Source organism: Sinohyriopsis cumingii, chromosome 14 (genome assembly GCF_028554795.1).
Source record: "Sinohyriopsis cumingii isolate HCF-2022 chromosome 14, ASM2855479v2, whole genome shotgun sequence".
Lineage (NCBI taxonomy): Eukaryota > Metazoa > Mollusca > Bivalvia > Unionida > Unionidae > Sinohyriopsis > Sinohyriopsis cumingii.
The window spans coordinates 31542734-31560511 of record NC_142974.1 but is presented as its reverse complement, the minus strand read 5'-3'; the positions used below and the strand labels follow the sequence as shown (position 1 = coordinate 31560511).

At 35.6% G+C, this 17778-nt stretch overlaps 1 protein-coding gene across 2 annotated transcripts in view; it reads left to right on the top strand.

Moving 5' to 3' along the window:
* Positions 1–17778, top strand: part of LOC149783517 (uncharacterized) — a 99211-nt gene that overhangs the window by 29494 nt on the left and 51939 nt on the right. For both annotated transcript variants that reach the window (XM_089931759.1, XM_089931760.1), the window contains 3 exons: positions 439–520; positions 6097–6164; positions 10606–10742. In XM_089931759.1, the coding sequence (XP_089787885.1) occupies positions 439–520; positions 6097–6164; positions 10606–10742 (287 nt within the window). The remainder of the gene's footprint in view (positions 1–438; positions 521–6096; positions 6165–10605; positions 10743–17778) is intronic.

Here is a 17778-nt window from a genome sequence, read left to right as displayed (position 1 = left end):
GGTAATTGATGTAAAAGTACCTTGCGCAGAGACACACCATGGCTACTGACATGACCTTAATTGGGCAGATTTGAAGCTTCATCATTCAGGATGCAAGCCCATCATCCTAACCATTGGGCCATTGTGATTCTCTCTCTCTCTCTCTCTCAATAACACATGCATGTAGTCAGTTTTCTGGCCTGGTAACCAATAGGCCATTCTGACTTTACTCTCACACATACATATAGTCAGTTTTCTGGCAAGCTAACCTTTGGACCATTGTGGTTTCACTCTCTCAAACATATATATAGTCAGGTTTCTAACCAATGAGACTAATCAAAATTACTTTGATATTTTATGAATAATCAAGTGACAGTGGGTTGTATTTTACAGTGGTCTGTAATAAAATAGTGCATAAAAATGGCAAACTCAGGTGTGATTTTTTCTGTAATTTTACAGGTCGTGGTATTGAAAAATGAAATTCATCACTGTCGGACATCTGGCATATTTATGAGATTGGCAGCTACAGGACTCATAACAGGTTTGCAGATAATGAATTGATGGTTTGATGATTTAATAGAAATATAATTTTGTACTTGATAAGATCTTGCATCTTAATAATACAGTATATAATATATGAAACATTTAAATCATTGTCTTTATTCACAGTTATTATACACCTGTAAATATATCTTTCATTAGATTTAACTTCATATGTGATAGATAGTTGGATAAACTGTGGATAAGATAAGAAAAAAATATTGATTTTGATGGTAAACATTGCAAAAATAGTATCTCATCAAACTAGAAACTTGTTAATAGAATATAAACCATCCATCAATGTACCTGAAAACTGACCTCACTGCAAAACCTGACCAAGATGTGACAGATGTATGAATGGACACCAAGACACAATATCTTGTAAAACCTATGAAATGTTTGTATAAGATTTTTACTAAAATTATCACCATTTTTATAATATTACTGCAATAAATAATGACTGAAATCTATCTATTAAATGGGAGTTAAGTGCAAAGAGGCACTGAGGCAGCCAACCCAGACTGACCTGGGTGGATATCAAACCCACAAGTGTCTGAGTCTAGAATTCGACCAATTGACCGACTGTTAGTCTTGTTTAAATTGGATGTACAATGTACATTCCCTTTAAGTTTTGCAGTCTTACCTCAATATAACTGTATAATAAATAGATCAAGGCAATTGATCTTGTATAACCAGATTTAACATTTGTGAAAAAAGTGAATTAAGCCATAAATAAAAGAGATCTAAAAAGTGAGAAACGGCTGGCTGTTTCATTGTTGTGAAAATTAACTTCGATTTACTATGAGTATGGTGAACTATTAGTAGAAACATGGTGAGTAAAAGGTCAAAGTTCAAATATTTAAATTTAAATCAATAATAAACTTGTGATGTTAGTCTCAGGATTTCTTCCCCAAAAAGACAAGTAAACTAGAAAAAGAAAAAAAGAAAGAAAGAAGAAAAATTAGGGAAATGTAAAGAATATGAAAACTACAAACGAAATGGAATTAGGAAAGAGAGAAGTAAAAGAAAGATAGAAAGATAAGTAAAAGAAATAGAAATATTCAACAATGTCAACAAAAATCATACAAATATTTTCTTCACATTATTTGTACTGACACATTCTTGCTAATTTAAGAAACACTGAGAAAGACTAAACTGTTTTACTTCATGTTTGGTACAATGTACAAATTTTTAACAAAGCTATTTTTTTCCCCAGTTACCTTCAAATCAACCAGTCAGATTTAACTCTAACACTAAGAAATAGAAAAAAGGAACCATTATCATTATTATATGTTTGATTAATATGTAGATAATTCAGTTGTTTTGCTTCTTTACAACTGTGATGTTTGTGGTGGTAATAATGATGATGTTGATGCTTATGATGATGGTATGCAGTGGCAGTTGTAGTAGTAGCAGTAATAATAAGTTTAATGGAAGCAGATATTTAAAATGCATGCAAAAGTACCAAATCAGTGTGTTACAATATCTAAATGGAAATTCAAATCATAGCACACATGCTTAAAAATAGATAACAATTATCTTTTTGATCTAAAATTGTAAACTCGACTCATATTTTAACTACATTGTAAATATTCATAATTTGTGAATGGCTAGAGTCTCTTGGCTGTTGTAATTTTCTGACAGATACCTAAATAAATCGTAAGCAACTTATTTGAAAGTAGTGTTGTGTACAATACATGTATATGCAAAGCCATCTATTTAGTTTGATCACCACCACCCCACCCTGATCAATCTAATTTGGCAGAAATATGTTATGAACTTGGTCTATCCATTAATGAATGTATAGTCGATCATCTTCGCTGTATTAAAATTAAAATATATAAAATTATTTTGTCTGTGTTTGTATACCTGATCTCTATCCTGTTAGATCTGTTTGATGTGATTGTCTGTATGTAATATGCTACCAAAGTGCTTGATGCTATTGTCGGTAAGTAATTTGGCACCAAAGTGCTTGATGCCATTGTCTGTAAGTAATTTGGTACCAAAGTGATTGATGTCATTGTCTGTAAGCAATTTGGTACCAAAGTGATTGATGCCATTGTCTGTAAGTAATTTGGTTGTTGTTGTTGTTATAGAGTTTAACGCCATTTTTCAGCACAAGATAGGCTATACATTGCGGCCAGTATTATTGGTGGAGGAAGAACCAGGGAAAACCCAGGAAAGAACCACCGACCCACGAGAAGCTACCGGCAAGCTTTCTCACATATCCACATTGGCAGAGCCCGAGACTCAAACCCACGCAGACAGAGGTGAGATGGCAGTGATCCGGAACGGTGAGCGCTTTAGACCACTCGGCCACTCGGGGCCCCAAATAATTTGGTACCAAAATGATTGATGCCATTGTCTGTAAGTAATGTGGTTCCAAAGTGATTGATGCCATTGTCTGTAAGTAATGTGGTTTCAAAGTGCTTGATATCATTGTCTGTAAGTAATTTGTTTCCAAAGTGATTGATGTCATTGTCTGTAAGTAATGTGGTTCCAAAGTACTTGATGCCATTGTAAGTAATTTGGTATCAAAGTGATTGATGCCATTGTCTGTAAGCAGTTTGGTTCCAAAATGATTGATGTCATTGTCTGTAAGTAATTTGGTTCCAAAGAGTTTGATGTCATTGTCTTTAGGTAATTTGGTTCCAAAGTGCTTGTAAGTAATTTGGTTCCAAAGTGCTTGATGCCATTTTCAGTAAGTAATTTGGTTCCAGGGTGATTGATGTCATTGACTGTAAGTAATGTGGTTCCAAAGTGCTTGATACCATTGTATGTAAGTAATTTGGTATCAAAGTGCTTGATGCCATTGTATGTAAGTAATTTGGTTCCAAAGTGCTTGATGTCATTGTCTTTAAGTAATTTGGTTCCAAAGTGCTTGATGTCATTGTCTGTAAGTAATTTGGTGCCAAAGTAATTGATGTCATTGTCTGTAAGTAATGTGGTTCCAAAGTGATTGATCCCATTGTCTGTAAGTAATTTTGTTCCAGTATGCTTGGTGTCATTGTCTGTATGTAATTTGGTTCCAAAGTATGTGAGAAAGCAGCAGAGCTAGCAATGAGATATTTACAGAGTAAATAGGGACTGAGCCTTCTGACACATACAATAACATTTCAAGTCTGTTTGGTCCTGTGTATTTTGAATATGGTGTAATGTGAATAAAACACTAACCAAATGGGGACATGCTTAGCAATGATTGATTCAAGTGTTTTTGTAACATAGTAAGTTTATGGAAATTCATAATTTGCTGCTATTACAAATACAGAAGTCCCCCATTTTGAAGTGTGCCCTGTATATTTTTTTGTGTTTATACTCACCGATGTCCCAGTTTCACACATGCACACACATACACACACACACACACACACACACATGCACACAAATGCACACACATATATGATGTAACAAGATAACCAGGTTGGATTTCAGATTTATAGCAGAACACTTTAGATGGTGATACAAATACAATGTTTAATGATACATGACTTGAATGAGAAAAGAATATTGGACAAATTAACATAATCTGCATGAACCTAATAGTGCAGCAAATGAAAATGCAAATAAATGACCTTACAGAGTACGAGGACAAGGGTGAATGATTCATTAATTTCACATGACAAAAAATGATGAGTTTTACTCAAATAGTAAAAATGAATTCACTCAAATAATGAGATATTTTACTCAAATAGTTAAATGATGAAAACAAAGGGAAAGATATACAAAATATCTTTACAATCCCAAAACATTGGGTATTAAAAACACCAAAATTAGTCGATGGCTGAAAGATTACATGTATGGAGTTAAACACTCTGTCACCAGCATGCTTGGCTACAATTCACACTGGTCACTTAATCAGTCAGTATTCCAGATAGTCACTGACCACCATTCAATTCCTAGGTCAATCAAGAAATCAGCACCCACCAGTCAGTCAGCAACGCTTGATCATCTGCTACTCGACCAGCAACACTGTTCACTCAGCTCTACGGCTGCTATGGTTCAGCTTTACAGCTGTTATGGTCAACTTCTGTGGTTAGCTCTTCAGCTGGTACCACATCGACTCTGATCAGCTCTACTGCTGTAGCTCTGATCAGCTGAAAATACATTTAACACCGTGTACCATGCATGACACGGGCATATATGATAACATGTAATGACGTTATATACGGTAAGTTATACAATATATATTTTTGACACAATAATTACAAAACAATCAACTGGTTCAGAAGTGAACCTACATGTTCCAGATAAGAATCCTACAGTACTAAACATTTCTTAAAATGCAACTTTATATTGCTAATATAAATCTCTTGCTAAGTCACAAACAAGAATTGAACATATTTGCATTATACTATGTAAGCTGAAGCTACATAGAAAATATACAAAAATAAATGTGGTAGTACAATAGTTATAACTTATACACAAGAATTAATAAATAACTCACATACCTCTATAGGTGAAGATGTGCAAGTCCTTTAAGTAGACCGCACACTGACAAAATGTTTTATATTGTAAAGATTTAGTCTTGTGGTGAAACATTTAGACACAGACTGTGCCATTATACATCATCTGTTTACTGGAAGCATTAGGTTTTTCCCATCGAAAGCACTTTGTGCATGCGGCATAGGATGGACCGAACTCGCTGTTTTGAAATATCATACAATATAAATAAATCACAACTGCTCTGGTGGCCTAGTGGTTAGAGCGTCCACCTCGGATATGGGAGGTCATGGGTTCGATCCCCGGCTGAGTCATACCAAAGACTTACAAAAATGGTATTAACAGCTGCCTTGCTTGGCACTCAGCATTAGGATGTTAGTGTTAGGACTGCTCGGCCTGGTGTCAGGATAATGTGACTGGGTAGGACATCATGCTAGATGTCTGCGGCATGATGCCCCAGTGCTAGCCATCACTATAAACTGCCACTTTTCAGACATCGTAGAGATATGACTGAAAAATGGTTAAAGCTACGTTAAAAATCCAAATCACATCACACAGAAATCACCCTCAGGTATCATTGTACATAAAAAAATGAAACCCGAGTACATGTATTTAATAAATAAAGGGATTTATACAATTCCATGAAATATGGGTAACAGTGTACATGTCCATCCATAGTCATAGTGTGGCATAAAAACACTAGTATTTCTAAGTGTTTTCTTATGGAAATACCATCTTTTTCAAATTTTCACTTTTTACAGCATGTTTTGTATTTCCTCAAAGGTTTTGCCTCTTTTTATATAAAAAGGTCTTCTGTCTTGATTTGCGCTCAGCATTAAAAGGTTAGTGTTAGGACTGGTCGGCCTGGTGTCAGGATAATGTGACTGGGTGGGACATCATGCTAGATGTCTGCGGCATGATGCCGCAGTGCTAGACATCACTATAAACTGTCACACTGCAGACATCGTAGCGATATGACTGAGACATTGTTAAAGCTATGTTAAAAATCCAAATCACACACACACTCACACACACACACACACACACACACACTCTTTTGCAGTTATATTCATGTATTGTAGATATGGTAAATGGTACATAATATATAATATTGACTGCCATTAAATTTAATTGCAGGAAATGACATTCACTCCAACTGTGAGGCTGGTATTGACATTAGGAAGAATGCAGATCCGATTGTACAGGTTGGTCTTACAGTTGTATATGTTGCTCTAACAATTGTACTGGTTAGTTTTACATTTGTATGTGTTGCTGTGACAATTGTACAGGTTGGTCTTACAGTTGTACATGTTGATGTGACGATTGTATGGGTTGGTCTTACAGTTGTACAGGTTGGTCATAACCTAACAATGTACAGTTGTTCCCCTCTTGAACGGCGCCCCCCCCCCAACCAGAGGCCACCCGCTCCTTATGGCCAGAATCCATTGGCACCGATGAGTTTGTGTTCAAAAGTACCCCTCACTAAAGGCCACCCGGCTAACGTGACCAGCGGCCAGCATATTAGTGCAATAATATAAAATTTACCCCCCACAAGTGGCTGCATTTTATTTTAATATGTATCCAGAACCAGTATTTTATTCATAACATGTGCTAAATAATCCGATTTCTGTTTCCCGATGGCAGGTTTTCGTTACTGAAATAAGTGTTGACTAAAGTACATGTACCACTAAGGTTAATATTATATCATTTACGCCTCACGAGAAGCCACATTTATTCCATAAAGCCGAGAAAGACTCAAATTTTAATCCATACAGAAGGGTAAGTACATGTAATCTGATTAGCCTTACTGCTGTGTTATGATGAGATATCCGGTTTAGTCACTCTGATAATTGTTAAGATTACAGTTATTGAACAGTAGTAGCAGCTGAGACATGGCAGTATCAGTGTACAATACACAAGTCAGCAGGAAAATGGTTTAATAGCCTTTATGGTTTCCCATAGTAAGATGTTGAGCTTGTTCACTTTGATAATGAGTGGCTATTACTACTGACAATAATAATTGTCAAAATTACAAATCCTAACGGTCACGAGGTCAGATCTGTGTGACGTTAATGATACATATCAAAGCGGTTTTGGCTCTTCTCACTTAGTGTAAAGAAATGTAAAAAAACAATAGGGTACCAGACTGCGACTAACGAATCATGTGACAAGATCACTTCCTTTAAAAACACACGATTATTTGTTTAGATGCATACAGAATTGGTTTATCATTATTTTAGTTGGCAACATGAATAACTTACTGCAAAAGGATCAACATGCCATCGAGGAAAAGAAAAATTCTCAGTTTAGAAGAGAAAGTGAAAATAATTCAACTGACCAAGGGGGGGGGGGGGGCGAGGATCCTTGCAATAAACTGATGTCAGAAAGACTCAGAAAAATAATACAGTGAAAGATAAGGAAACAATTCTCCAGAAGTGGGAAGGTGAAATAGACGGAGAAAGGAAGATTATTTGAGCCAGGAGATGTTTGTGTCCTGATTTGAATGACAAGAAAAAGCAACATTTTTGTCAGTTGAATTGGGATATGACGACTTTACCGCAAGTAATGGATGGTTGCACAGATTTCAAGTGTGACACAATATTAAGTATTCTGTCCTTAGTGGAGAATCAGCTGATGTTAATAATGAAGTTGTCAAAGATTGGAACAAAAGACTAAACGATATATGCAGGGGATATGACAGCAAGGATAATTTTAATTGTGACAAGACTTTTTTTTTTTTTTTAGACTTTTACCAAGAAAGTGACAGATGATGTGATCTGTAACATAATTATAAAGACAGTTTTAAAACTATATCAGTGGCTTGAAAATGATGAAACAGTTTGTTTTACATTTATTTCACAACATGCATATGATTTTTTAATAAAAATATTAAATGTTTTGGAATTGAATATACTTGTGACTTTCCTCATATGTATTTACTATTTGCATTCGTCACCCCCCCCTCTAAAAAGGCCACCCTCATTATAAGGCCACTTCCCTGCTGCAATAAGGGTGGCCTTATAAGAGGGGGACTACTGTAGTCCATCATAATTAATAGAATTAAAGTGAAAAATTGTACATTTTTTTCTAAAGATGCATATGATACTCAGACTTTTCTGATGCCAACAGGAGTCAGTGGTAAGAAATGACAGTAATATTTTTAGATATTAATTCTCTGTACTGTGAACATTTTGTGTTTGTGCAGGTCAGATACGGTTGTTGTACATCATAACAAGAGCTGCAGGTGAAGCAGTATGTTCCACTGAAATTTTGTCTTTTTCTATCCAAGTTCAACTTCCACATCCTCACTTTAAAGGTCATCTTAGTGACCCAGACATTAGACTATTTATTTTCTTTTGACCCTATGACCTATGAATTGTTTGAGACTTGTCATAGGAGGTAGCTTATGCATCAAGCAATGCACTGCAAATGCAAAGAAAGATTTTAACAATATTAAAATTTGACCCTAATATAGTTAGAATCCTATATCAGTAGGTCAGCCTTGCTGTGATTAACACTTGACCCTGTCACAGTTAGTACTATGATAAGCCTAGGTAGCATGCATTGTGTAGCTGCAATTAACATGAACCTGATGATGTTAATTTCCTATGATACAGACAGGAAGCCTGTCTTGTAGGTGTGATTAATACATGATCTTGATACAGTTATCATCCAGTGACAAGCACCAGGGGCCTGTCTTGTATCTGTGATAAAACTTGACTCTGATACAGCTATTATCTAATTATTAGGCCTGGGATCTTCCTTGTAGATAATATTAAACTTGACCCTGAGACAATTATTATCCCATGTTACGGTTTGGGGAGAGACCTGCTTTGTAACTGTGAATAATGCTTGACTCTTAATAAGGCCAGGAGACCTGACTTGTAGTTTTGATTAAAACTTGACCCTGAAACAGTTAATATCATTTGATAAGGCCATGAGACCTGACTTGTAGCTGTAATTAATATTTGATCCTGTAACATTGCAACAGTAATTATCCCATGATATGGCAAGGAAGCCAAACTTGTAGCTGTGAATAATACTTTGCCCTGAAACGGTTATTTAGTTATTATCCCGTAATAAGGACAAGAGGCCTGCCTTGTAACTGTGATTAAAATGACCCTGAAACATTTATTCCAGGATAAGAACAGAAAGCCTGTCTTATAGCTGTCATTGATATTTGACCCTAAAATAGATATTACCCCTTGATGGGCCAAGATGCCTGCATTGTAGCTGTGATTAATACTTGACCCTGCAACAGTTATCCCATGGTACGGCCAGGAGGCCTGCTGTGTAACTGATTAATACTTGACCCTGAAACATTTATCCCATGATAAGACCAGGAGGCCTGCTGTGTAACTGTGATTAATGTTTGACCATGAAACAGTTATTATTCCTTGACAAGGCCAGGAGGCCTGACTTGTAGCTGTGTTTGTGGGATGGGCTTAGTACTGAATAAGGCTTTCTTACATTAAAAACACATTGTCTAAATGTGTACAAAAGGGTTTGTGTTTATTATCAGGCATAAATTTATATATCATTCATAGAAGGTGTGTCGTGTACCATAACTAGGAAATAGACATTATTGTGTTTATATATCATTAATAGAAGGTGTGTCATGTACCATAACTAGGAAATACATTATTGTGTTTATATATCATTAATAGAAGGTGTCACATCCAATAGCAAGGAAATACACTTCACTGGATTTATTTATCATTAATAGAAGGTGTGTCACATCCAATAGGAAGGAAATACACTTCATTAGATTTATTTATCATTAATTGAAGGTGTGTCACATCCATTAGCAAGGAAATACACTTCACTGGATTTATTTATCATTAATTGAAAGTGTATCACATCCAATAGCAAGGAAATACACTTCATTGGATTTATGTGTCATTAATAGAAGGTGTGTCACATCCAATAGTAAGGAAATACACTTCATTGGATTTATTTATCATTAATTGAAGGTGTGTCACATCCATTAGCAAGGAAATACACTTCATTGGATTTATTTATCATTAATTGAAGGTGTGTCACATCCATTAGCAAGGAAATACACTTCATTGGATTTATGTGTCATTAATAGAAGGTGTGTCACATCTATTAGTAAGGAAATACACTTCATTGGATTTATGTGTCATTAATAGAAGGTGTGTCACATCCAGTAGTAAGGAAATACACTTCATTGGATTTATTTATGATTAATTGAAGGTGTGTCACATCCATTAGCAAGGAAATACACTTCATTGGATTTATTTATCATTAATAGAAGGTGTGTCATATCCAATAGAAAGGAAATACACTTCATTGGATTTATGTGTCATTAATAGAAGGTGTGTCACATCCAATAGCAAGGAAATACACTTTATTGTGTTTATGTATCATTAATAGAAGGTGTGTCACATCCAATAGCAAGGAAATACACTTCATTGGATTTATTTATCATTAATAGAAGGTGTGTCACATCCGATAGAAAGGAAATACACTTCATTGGATTTATTTATCATTAATAGAAGGTGTGTCACATCCAATAGAAAGGAAATACACTCATTGGATTTATGTGTCATTAATAGAAGTTGTGTTATGTACCATAGCCAGAAAATGAATTTTACATTATTCATGCAACATTTTTATTTCCAGTGTAATCGTATTCACCATGGAAAACGATCAGGTGTTGTCATACTGGGAAGTGGGCGTGGTCAAATACGTCATAATGACATCTATCAAAACAAGGAGGCAGGAGTTTACATTCTCTACAGGGGAAGTCCTATTGTCAGGTGGGTGGTAATGAACATAATCATGCAAAAAACATAATTTTGTTGACATGAAAGAAAGAAGATTATGATTTTATTGAAAGCTCTGTACTAATGTCATTGACTGTCTGATGCTATTGAAAGCTCTGTACTGATGTAATGACAATGTCTGATGCTATTGAAAAATCTGTACTAATAAAATGACTCTGATGCTATTGAAAGCTCTGTACTAGTGTAATGACTCTGTCCAATGCTATTGAAAGCTCTGTACTAGTGTAATGGCTCTGTCCAATGCTATTGAAAGCTCTGTACTAATGTAATGACTCTGTACAATGCTATTGAAAGCTCTGTACTAGTGTAATGACTGATGCTATTGAAAGCTCTGTACTAATGTAATGACTCTGTACAATGCTATTGAAAGCTCTGTACTAAAGTAATGGCTCTGTACAATGCTATTGAAAGCTCTGTACTAATGTAATGACTGTCTGATGCTATTGAAAGCTCTGTACTAGTGTAATGACTCTGTCCAATGCTATTGAAAGCTCTGTACTAATGTAATGGCTCTGTCCAATGCTTGAAAGCTCTGTACTAATGTAATGACTCAGTACAATGCTATTGAAAGCTCTATACTAATGTAATGGCTCTGTCCAATGCTATTGAAAGTTCTGTTCTAATGTAATGACTGTCTGATGCTGTTGAAAGCTCTGTTGTAATGTAATGACTCTGTCCAATGCTATTGAAAGCTCTGTACTTATGTAATGACTCTGTCCAATGCTATTGAAAGCTCTGTACTAATGTAATGACTGTCCAATGCTATTGAAAGCTCTGTACCAATGTAATGACAGTCTGATGCTAATGAAAGCTCTGTACTAATGTAATGACTGTCTGATGTTATTGAAAGCTCTGTACTAATGTAATGACTGTCTGATGATATTGAAAGCTCTGTACCAATGTAATGACTGTCTGATGCTAATGAAAGTTCTGTACTAATGTAATGACTGTCCAATGCTATTGAAAGCTCTGTACCAATGTAATGACTGTCTGATGCTATTGAAAGCTCTGTACTAATGTAATGACTGTCTGATGCTATAGTAAATAATGAAGAATTACTCATGCTCTGTATCTTATTTACATCCCAAAGTACATATTACATCCATTTATGATTATGAATGCAGCCTAAAATTTATAATTTACAACAATAAATGCTTACTGAAACATTATGCAATCCAATGGAATTTGGAAACATTTAAGAAATTCTAAAGCAATAAAGTTCACAAACATAAAATGTCCAACAGTTTGTAGATTTTTCAGGCAAATATATCAGACCCTTATGTTTTAAATAAAGACTTAATGGAATAATAGCAAAATCATATGAAAATCCAGTTGTTGCTATCAGATCTGGAAACCAGCTTGTCTGTGTTTTTATCTGTATCTGGGCTTCATATTAGTTTAAGCGGAGTTGGTCAGGGAACCAGCCTTCCTTTACAGAAGTACCGCAGAGACTTTAAGTGGAGTTGGTCAGGAAACCAGCCTTCCTCTACAGTAGTACCTCAGAGACTTTAAGCATCACATATTTTTCATGCAAGTTACCTGCATGGTCAAGGAGGCGCTTATAGCATTTTCTAGAAATTACGTGCTTTAAAAAAACAACACTTGAGAAACAAAAGGGATGATAAGTCTTTATAAACACTTAAACTGCATAGAATAATAACAAGAAATACTGAGATTCTTGTGGGGGGGGGAACTGGAAAGGTGACAGTTATCTGTTTTGGATATCATGTCATGTTGATCTGAGTATGTCTTACGACAGGAGAAATAATTGCCATCACCACTTGAAATTTCAGAGACAAAAATACAATATAAAAGAAACCAAAAGATTACATCAAGTTAAGAGATCAAGCAAAAGACCTTTGAGCCCAATTTTGAAACTGCAGTTTCTGAAACTGTACTAGGAAGTTGTTATTGGGTTTAATGCCACTTTTCAGCACAAGACAGGCTATACATGGTGGCCAGTAGAAATGGTGGAGGAAGAACCCGGGAAAACCCCGGAAAGAACCACCGACCCACGTAAAGCTACTGGCAAGTTTTCTCACATTCCCACATTGGCTGAGCCTGAGACTTGAACCCACGCAGACAGAGGTGAGATGGCAGTGATCTGTAACAGTGAGTGCTTTAGACCACTCAGGGCCCTTGTACTGGAGGTAATTAAGGCCTAAGTGTATTTTGTAAACTTGTTTGTTTTGAACATAATGCTTGCCTTTGCTGCATTAGTCTCAAATCACACTTCTGAACAATTTAATTAGACATTTCCTCAGAGTAGTACATGAAATTGTAGTTTACCTTACTGGAAATTATTGTAACTTACAGAAACATTTAATATTTTGACTGTTGCTGTGAAGGTCTTGCTTTGGTTGGCAGGTCTGATATATACTTGAATAATGTTACTATTTATCCATGAAAATATTCAACATACTTTGTGGATCACATGAAAATATCAACATACTTTGTGGATCACATGAAAATATTCAACATACTGTGTGGATCACATGAAAAGATCAAACATACTACATGGATCATGAAAGCACTATATTATCTACTGTTAGACGCTAATCCATATGAACTGACATATTAATGTGGAACAACATACTTTGTGGTTCACATGAAAATATCCAACATACTATGAGGATCACATGAAACTATTCAACATACTGTGTAGATCACATGAAAATATCCAACATACTGTGTGGATCACATGAAAATATCAACATACTTTGTGGATCACATGAAAATATCAACATACTTTGTGGATCACATGAAAATATCAACATACTTTGTGGATCACATGAGAATATTCAACATACTGTGTGGTTCATATGAAAATATCCAGCATACTGTGTAGTTCACATGAAAATATTCAACATACTGTATGGATCACATGAAAAGATCAAACATGCTACATGGATCATGAAAGCACTATATTATCTACTGTTAGACGCTAATCCATATGAACTGACATATTAATGTGGAAGCAATTGCCATATCTTATTCAAACAGTAGTCATTTCATAGATATAAAAAGTGGTCACTGCATTTTTTTGTTATTCTGTTGATCACATGTATTATTTCCTGTTCCACAAGGGTATGTTGCAACAAAATGTTTTTAACAATGTAACTAACATGTGAATAAATAATCAGCAGATCAGTCTGTCTGAAGTGACCTGTACGGAAGTAATTCATTTGAGAATACATCTCTACTGTCATCTCTCATCACTTTGCCAAAGGCATTGTCATCTTGGCTTTGGGGTTTTGGGGGAGGGTGCGGGTTGCACAATTTCTCTTGAAACCATTGTGTGCACAGGTATGAGACTTCATGGAATTGTTTACTTTGATGTGGTACAGTTCACCTTGGGCAAAAGCAGGTTAAAATGACCTACTTGTTTTGAAATTTGATGGGTTTATTAACATTGGAGGGTGCTCCTTGCCATGGGCAAATGTATGTCACATAGACCTAATGGAACCAATGAATCTTGAATTGTGTAAGCATGCACAAAATAAATTAAAATATGTTTCTAAAGTAAAGAAATAAAATATAAAGAGAAACAGCTGAACTTTCTTGAGATAGTTGCATGTCTTTGATTAATGCTATGTGCAAAATCTCAAATAGTAGTTAACTTGTGTTTTGCAGTTGAGGACCTTTAAGGAATTACAAAAACTTTCTTCTAAATGGAGCACAAATTGATAATTTCATTTTACAGATATATGGGTCTTGTTTTTACACCCAAATTATCCTGGACAAAGGCTAAAAGAACATTATCTCAGACTGTCAGAGCTGTTATGGCTATATAGTATTACCAAAGGATATTTTGGGTACTTTAGTTGGGTAGATCCCTTTAAAATATTTGATATACAATTGTAAAATCTGGATTATGTTATGGTTCTGAAATTTTGGGGACACACATATTCTGAATGTATTGAAAGTGTTCAAAGCCATTTCTGTAAACAATATCTATAGAACTGTTTCAGATTTTGAAATGAAATACGGTATCTTTTTACATCATATTAGAAGGTGTTTGTGTAACACATTGGGGATACTATTGTCTTGGAATGTGGTCTTGGTGTACATCATATTAGAAGGTGTTTGTGTAACACATTGGGGATACTGTTGTCTTGGAATGTGGTCTTGGTGTACATCATATTAGAAGGTGTTTGTGTACCACATTGGGTCGTTATTGATGTGGAATGTGGTGGTGTTGTACATTATATTAGAAGGTGTTTTGTACTACATTGGGGGTCCTATTGTCATGGAATGTGGTATCTTTGTATATCATATTAGAAGGTGTTATTAGAAGGTGTGTGTATCCCACACTGTGGGTCCTATTGTCATGGAATGTGGTGGTGTTGTACATTATATTAGAAGGTGTTTTGTACGACATTGGGGGTCCTATTGTCATGGAATGCAGTATCTTTGTAGATCATATTAGAAGGTGTTTGTGTACCACATTGGGGTCCTATTGTCATAGAATGTGGTATCTTTGTAGATCATATTAGGTGTTTGTGTACCATATTGGGGTCCTATTGCCATGGAATGTGGTATCTTTGTATATCATATTAGAAGGTGTTTGTGTACCACATTGGGGTCTTATTGTCATAGAATGTGGTATCTTTCTTTGTAGGTCATATTAGAAAGTGTTTGTGTACCACACTGGCAGTCCTATTGTCATAGAATGTGGTATCTTTCTTTGTAGGTCATATTAGAAAATGTTTGTGTACCACACTGGCAGTCCTATTGTCATGATGAAGGTCAAAACTCAGTATTTAGTTCATTACACTTTCCATTCCAGTCTGGCACGTTAGAGCTGTTAGACATTATTTGATGAAGCATGCTGTACTGTGATATATCATTATTAGAAGGTGTGTTCTGTACTACATTAGGGGCCCTGTCTTCAGGATCTCTTTCAGCTATAGAACTTGAGAGCCCTTTCATCTTTAGGGATGAAACTGATAAAACTTTGTATATTTCAATATTATCAAACTATTAGAGACAAGCTTGACACCACAATTTCAATTGACTCGTCGTCACCATACAGTTGGGATACAGAATTTGAGCAGCAGCATTAGCAGCATTTGCACCTGTCTATGGATTTTGTATGATGAAGAGTGCACCAAAGTCATGTGAACTTGATCCAATTCCAACATCACTGCTGCTTGAGTGCTTAGATCCAGTATTGCCTTCACTAACTGATGTTATTAATACCTCTCTCTCATCAGGGGAATTTCCATCATTTTTCAAAACTGCCATTGTAAAGCCTCTGCTGAAGAAACCAACACTAGACCATAACGATTTAAAGAACTACTGCCCAGTTTCTAATCTCCCATTCATATAAAAAATCTTAGAAAACGTTGTTCTATCCGAGCTTGTATCTCATCTGAATTCAAACAGTCTTTTTAGCAATGTACAATCTGCATATCGCCCTTGCCACAGTACTGAAACTACTCTTCTAAAAGTAATAATGACATTCTCTCTGCTTTGGATAGCGGAAAGATTACAGTCCTCACCCTCCGTTATTTGTCTGCAACATTTGACACAATAGACCATGATATATTACTTCACTGTCTCCAGCATGTATTTGGCATTCATGATACAGCCTTACTGTGGTTCAAGTCCTACGTCGTCAACAGAACACAAATTGTGTCTGTAAATGGAATACACTCCAGCCCAGTTGATTCACAGGGGTCTGTTCTTTGACCTGTTCTCTTCATTCTATACACTCAGCCGCTCTCAAGTGTCATAGATCATCATCCAGCGTCTCACCAATTGTACGCTGATGACACCCAAATATACAGATGTAGCCACCCAACTCAAGTTGATGCTACCAGCAAAGGTGTAGAGAGGTGCATTTCCGATGTGAAATCATGGATGACATGTAACAAGCTGCAGATGAATGATGATAAAACTGAGGCCATTCTGATTACAACACAAAGACTTTCTCATTCACATCCTTTACCTCAAACAATAAATATCAGCAACACCAACATTAAATTCACACAATCAGTATGAAACCTAGGTGTTACTCTGGACAGTACTCTCACATTGCACCAACATGTCATGTACTATCCGACCTCACCCATGTGTACACACCAGCAAGATACTTACACTCCTCTTCTGACAATCGTATGCTCATTATTCCCACTATGAAAACAAAGTCATATGGACAGTGTTCTTTTGCATACCAGTGCCCAGCAACATGGAATGAATTGCCCACTGAACTTAGACACAAAGACAGTGATCACATTCAAGAGTGCTCTCAAAACTCACTTATTTGGACTACAAGAACAAACTTTAAGACCTAATAATGTTTCCTACCTTAAATATTCTCAACATGTTTTTTTATGTTTTCTAATTTCATTGTGTTTGTGTTTGTAATCATATTATTATATGTGTTTTTTTATCTTATAGGTGTTGTCTAATGTTGTAAAGCACTTAGAGCTTCTAAAGATTAGGCGCTATACAAAGTCCTCATTATTATTATTATCATCATGTGCTACATTGGGAGAGAGGGTATCATCAGGCTCATGGTTATAAGTCAGTAATTTTAGTTTTCTGTCACATTTTCTTTTATATTATTTAAGACAGCTGTTTGGGATTAAGATATACAACTTAGTTTCCTGAATTACAGGTGAGTTCAGTATGTTAAGTTTTCCTTCATACCTTTCATTCCCTTCTTTGACATTGCCATCTGAGATTAAGGGATGAAACTTGCTATATGTATGACATTGTTGACCTTTCTTCAGTGTCAAGGTTACAGGCCAGAATTTTAGATTTCAGTAACATTTTCTCTTCCACTTTAACTGATGAGTTGTTTAAGGTAAATATTTGAAATTTGGTACACTTGTATAATGTCATTAAAGGATGTATTGTATTCAACACAATCTGATTAAAATCAGATCTCCATTGTCACACCTGAAGATCTGGCAGTGACCACTTAGGGTTCATGTTCTGGTGACCTATGAATTTGCCAATGGAATGCAGCTTTCAAAAATCTGAATGCAAATCAGATAGT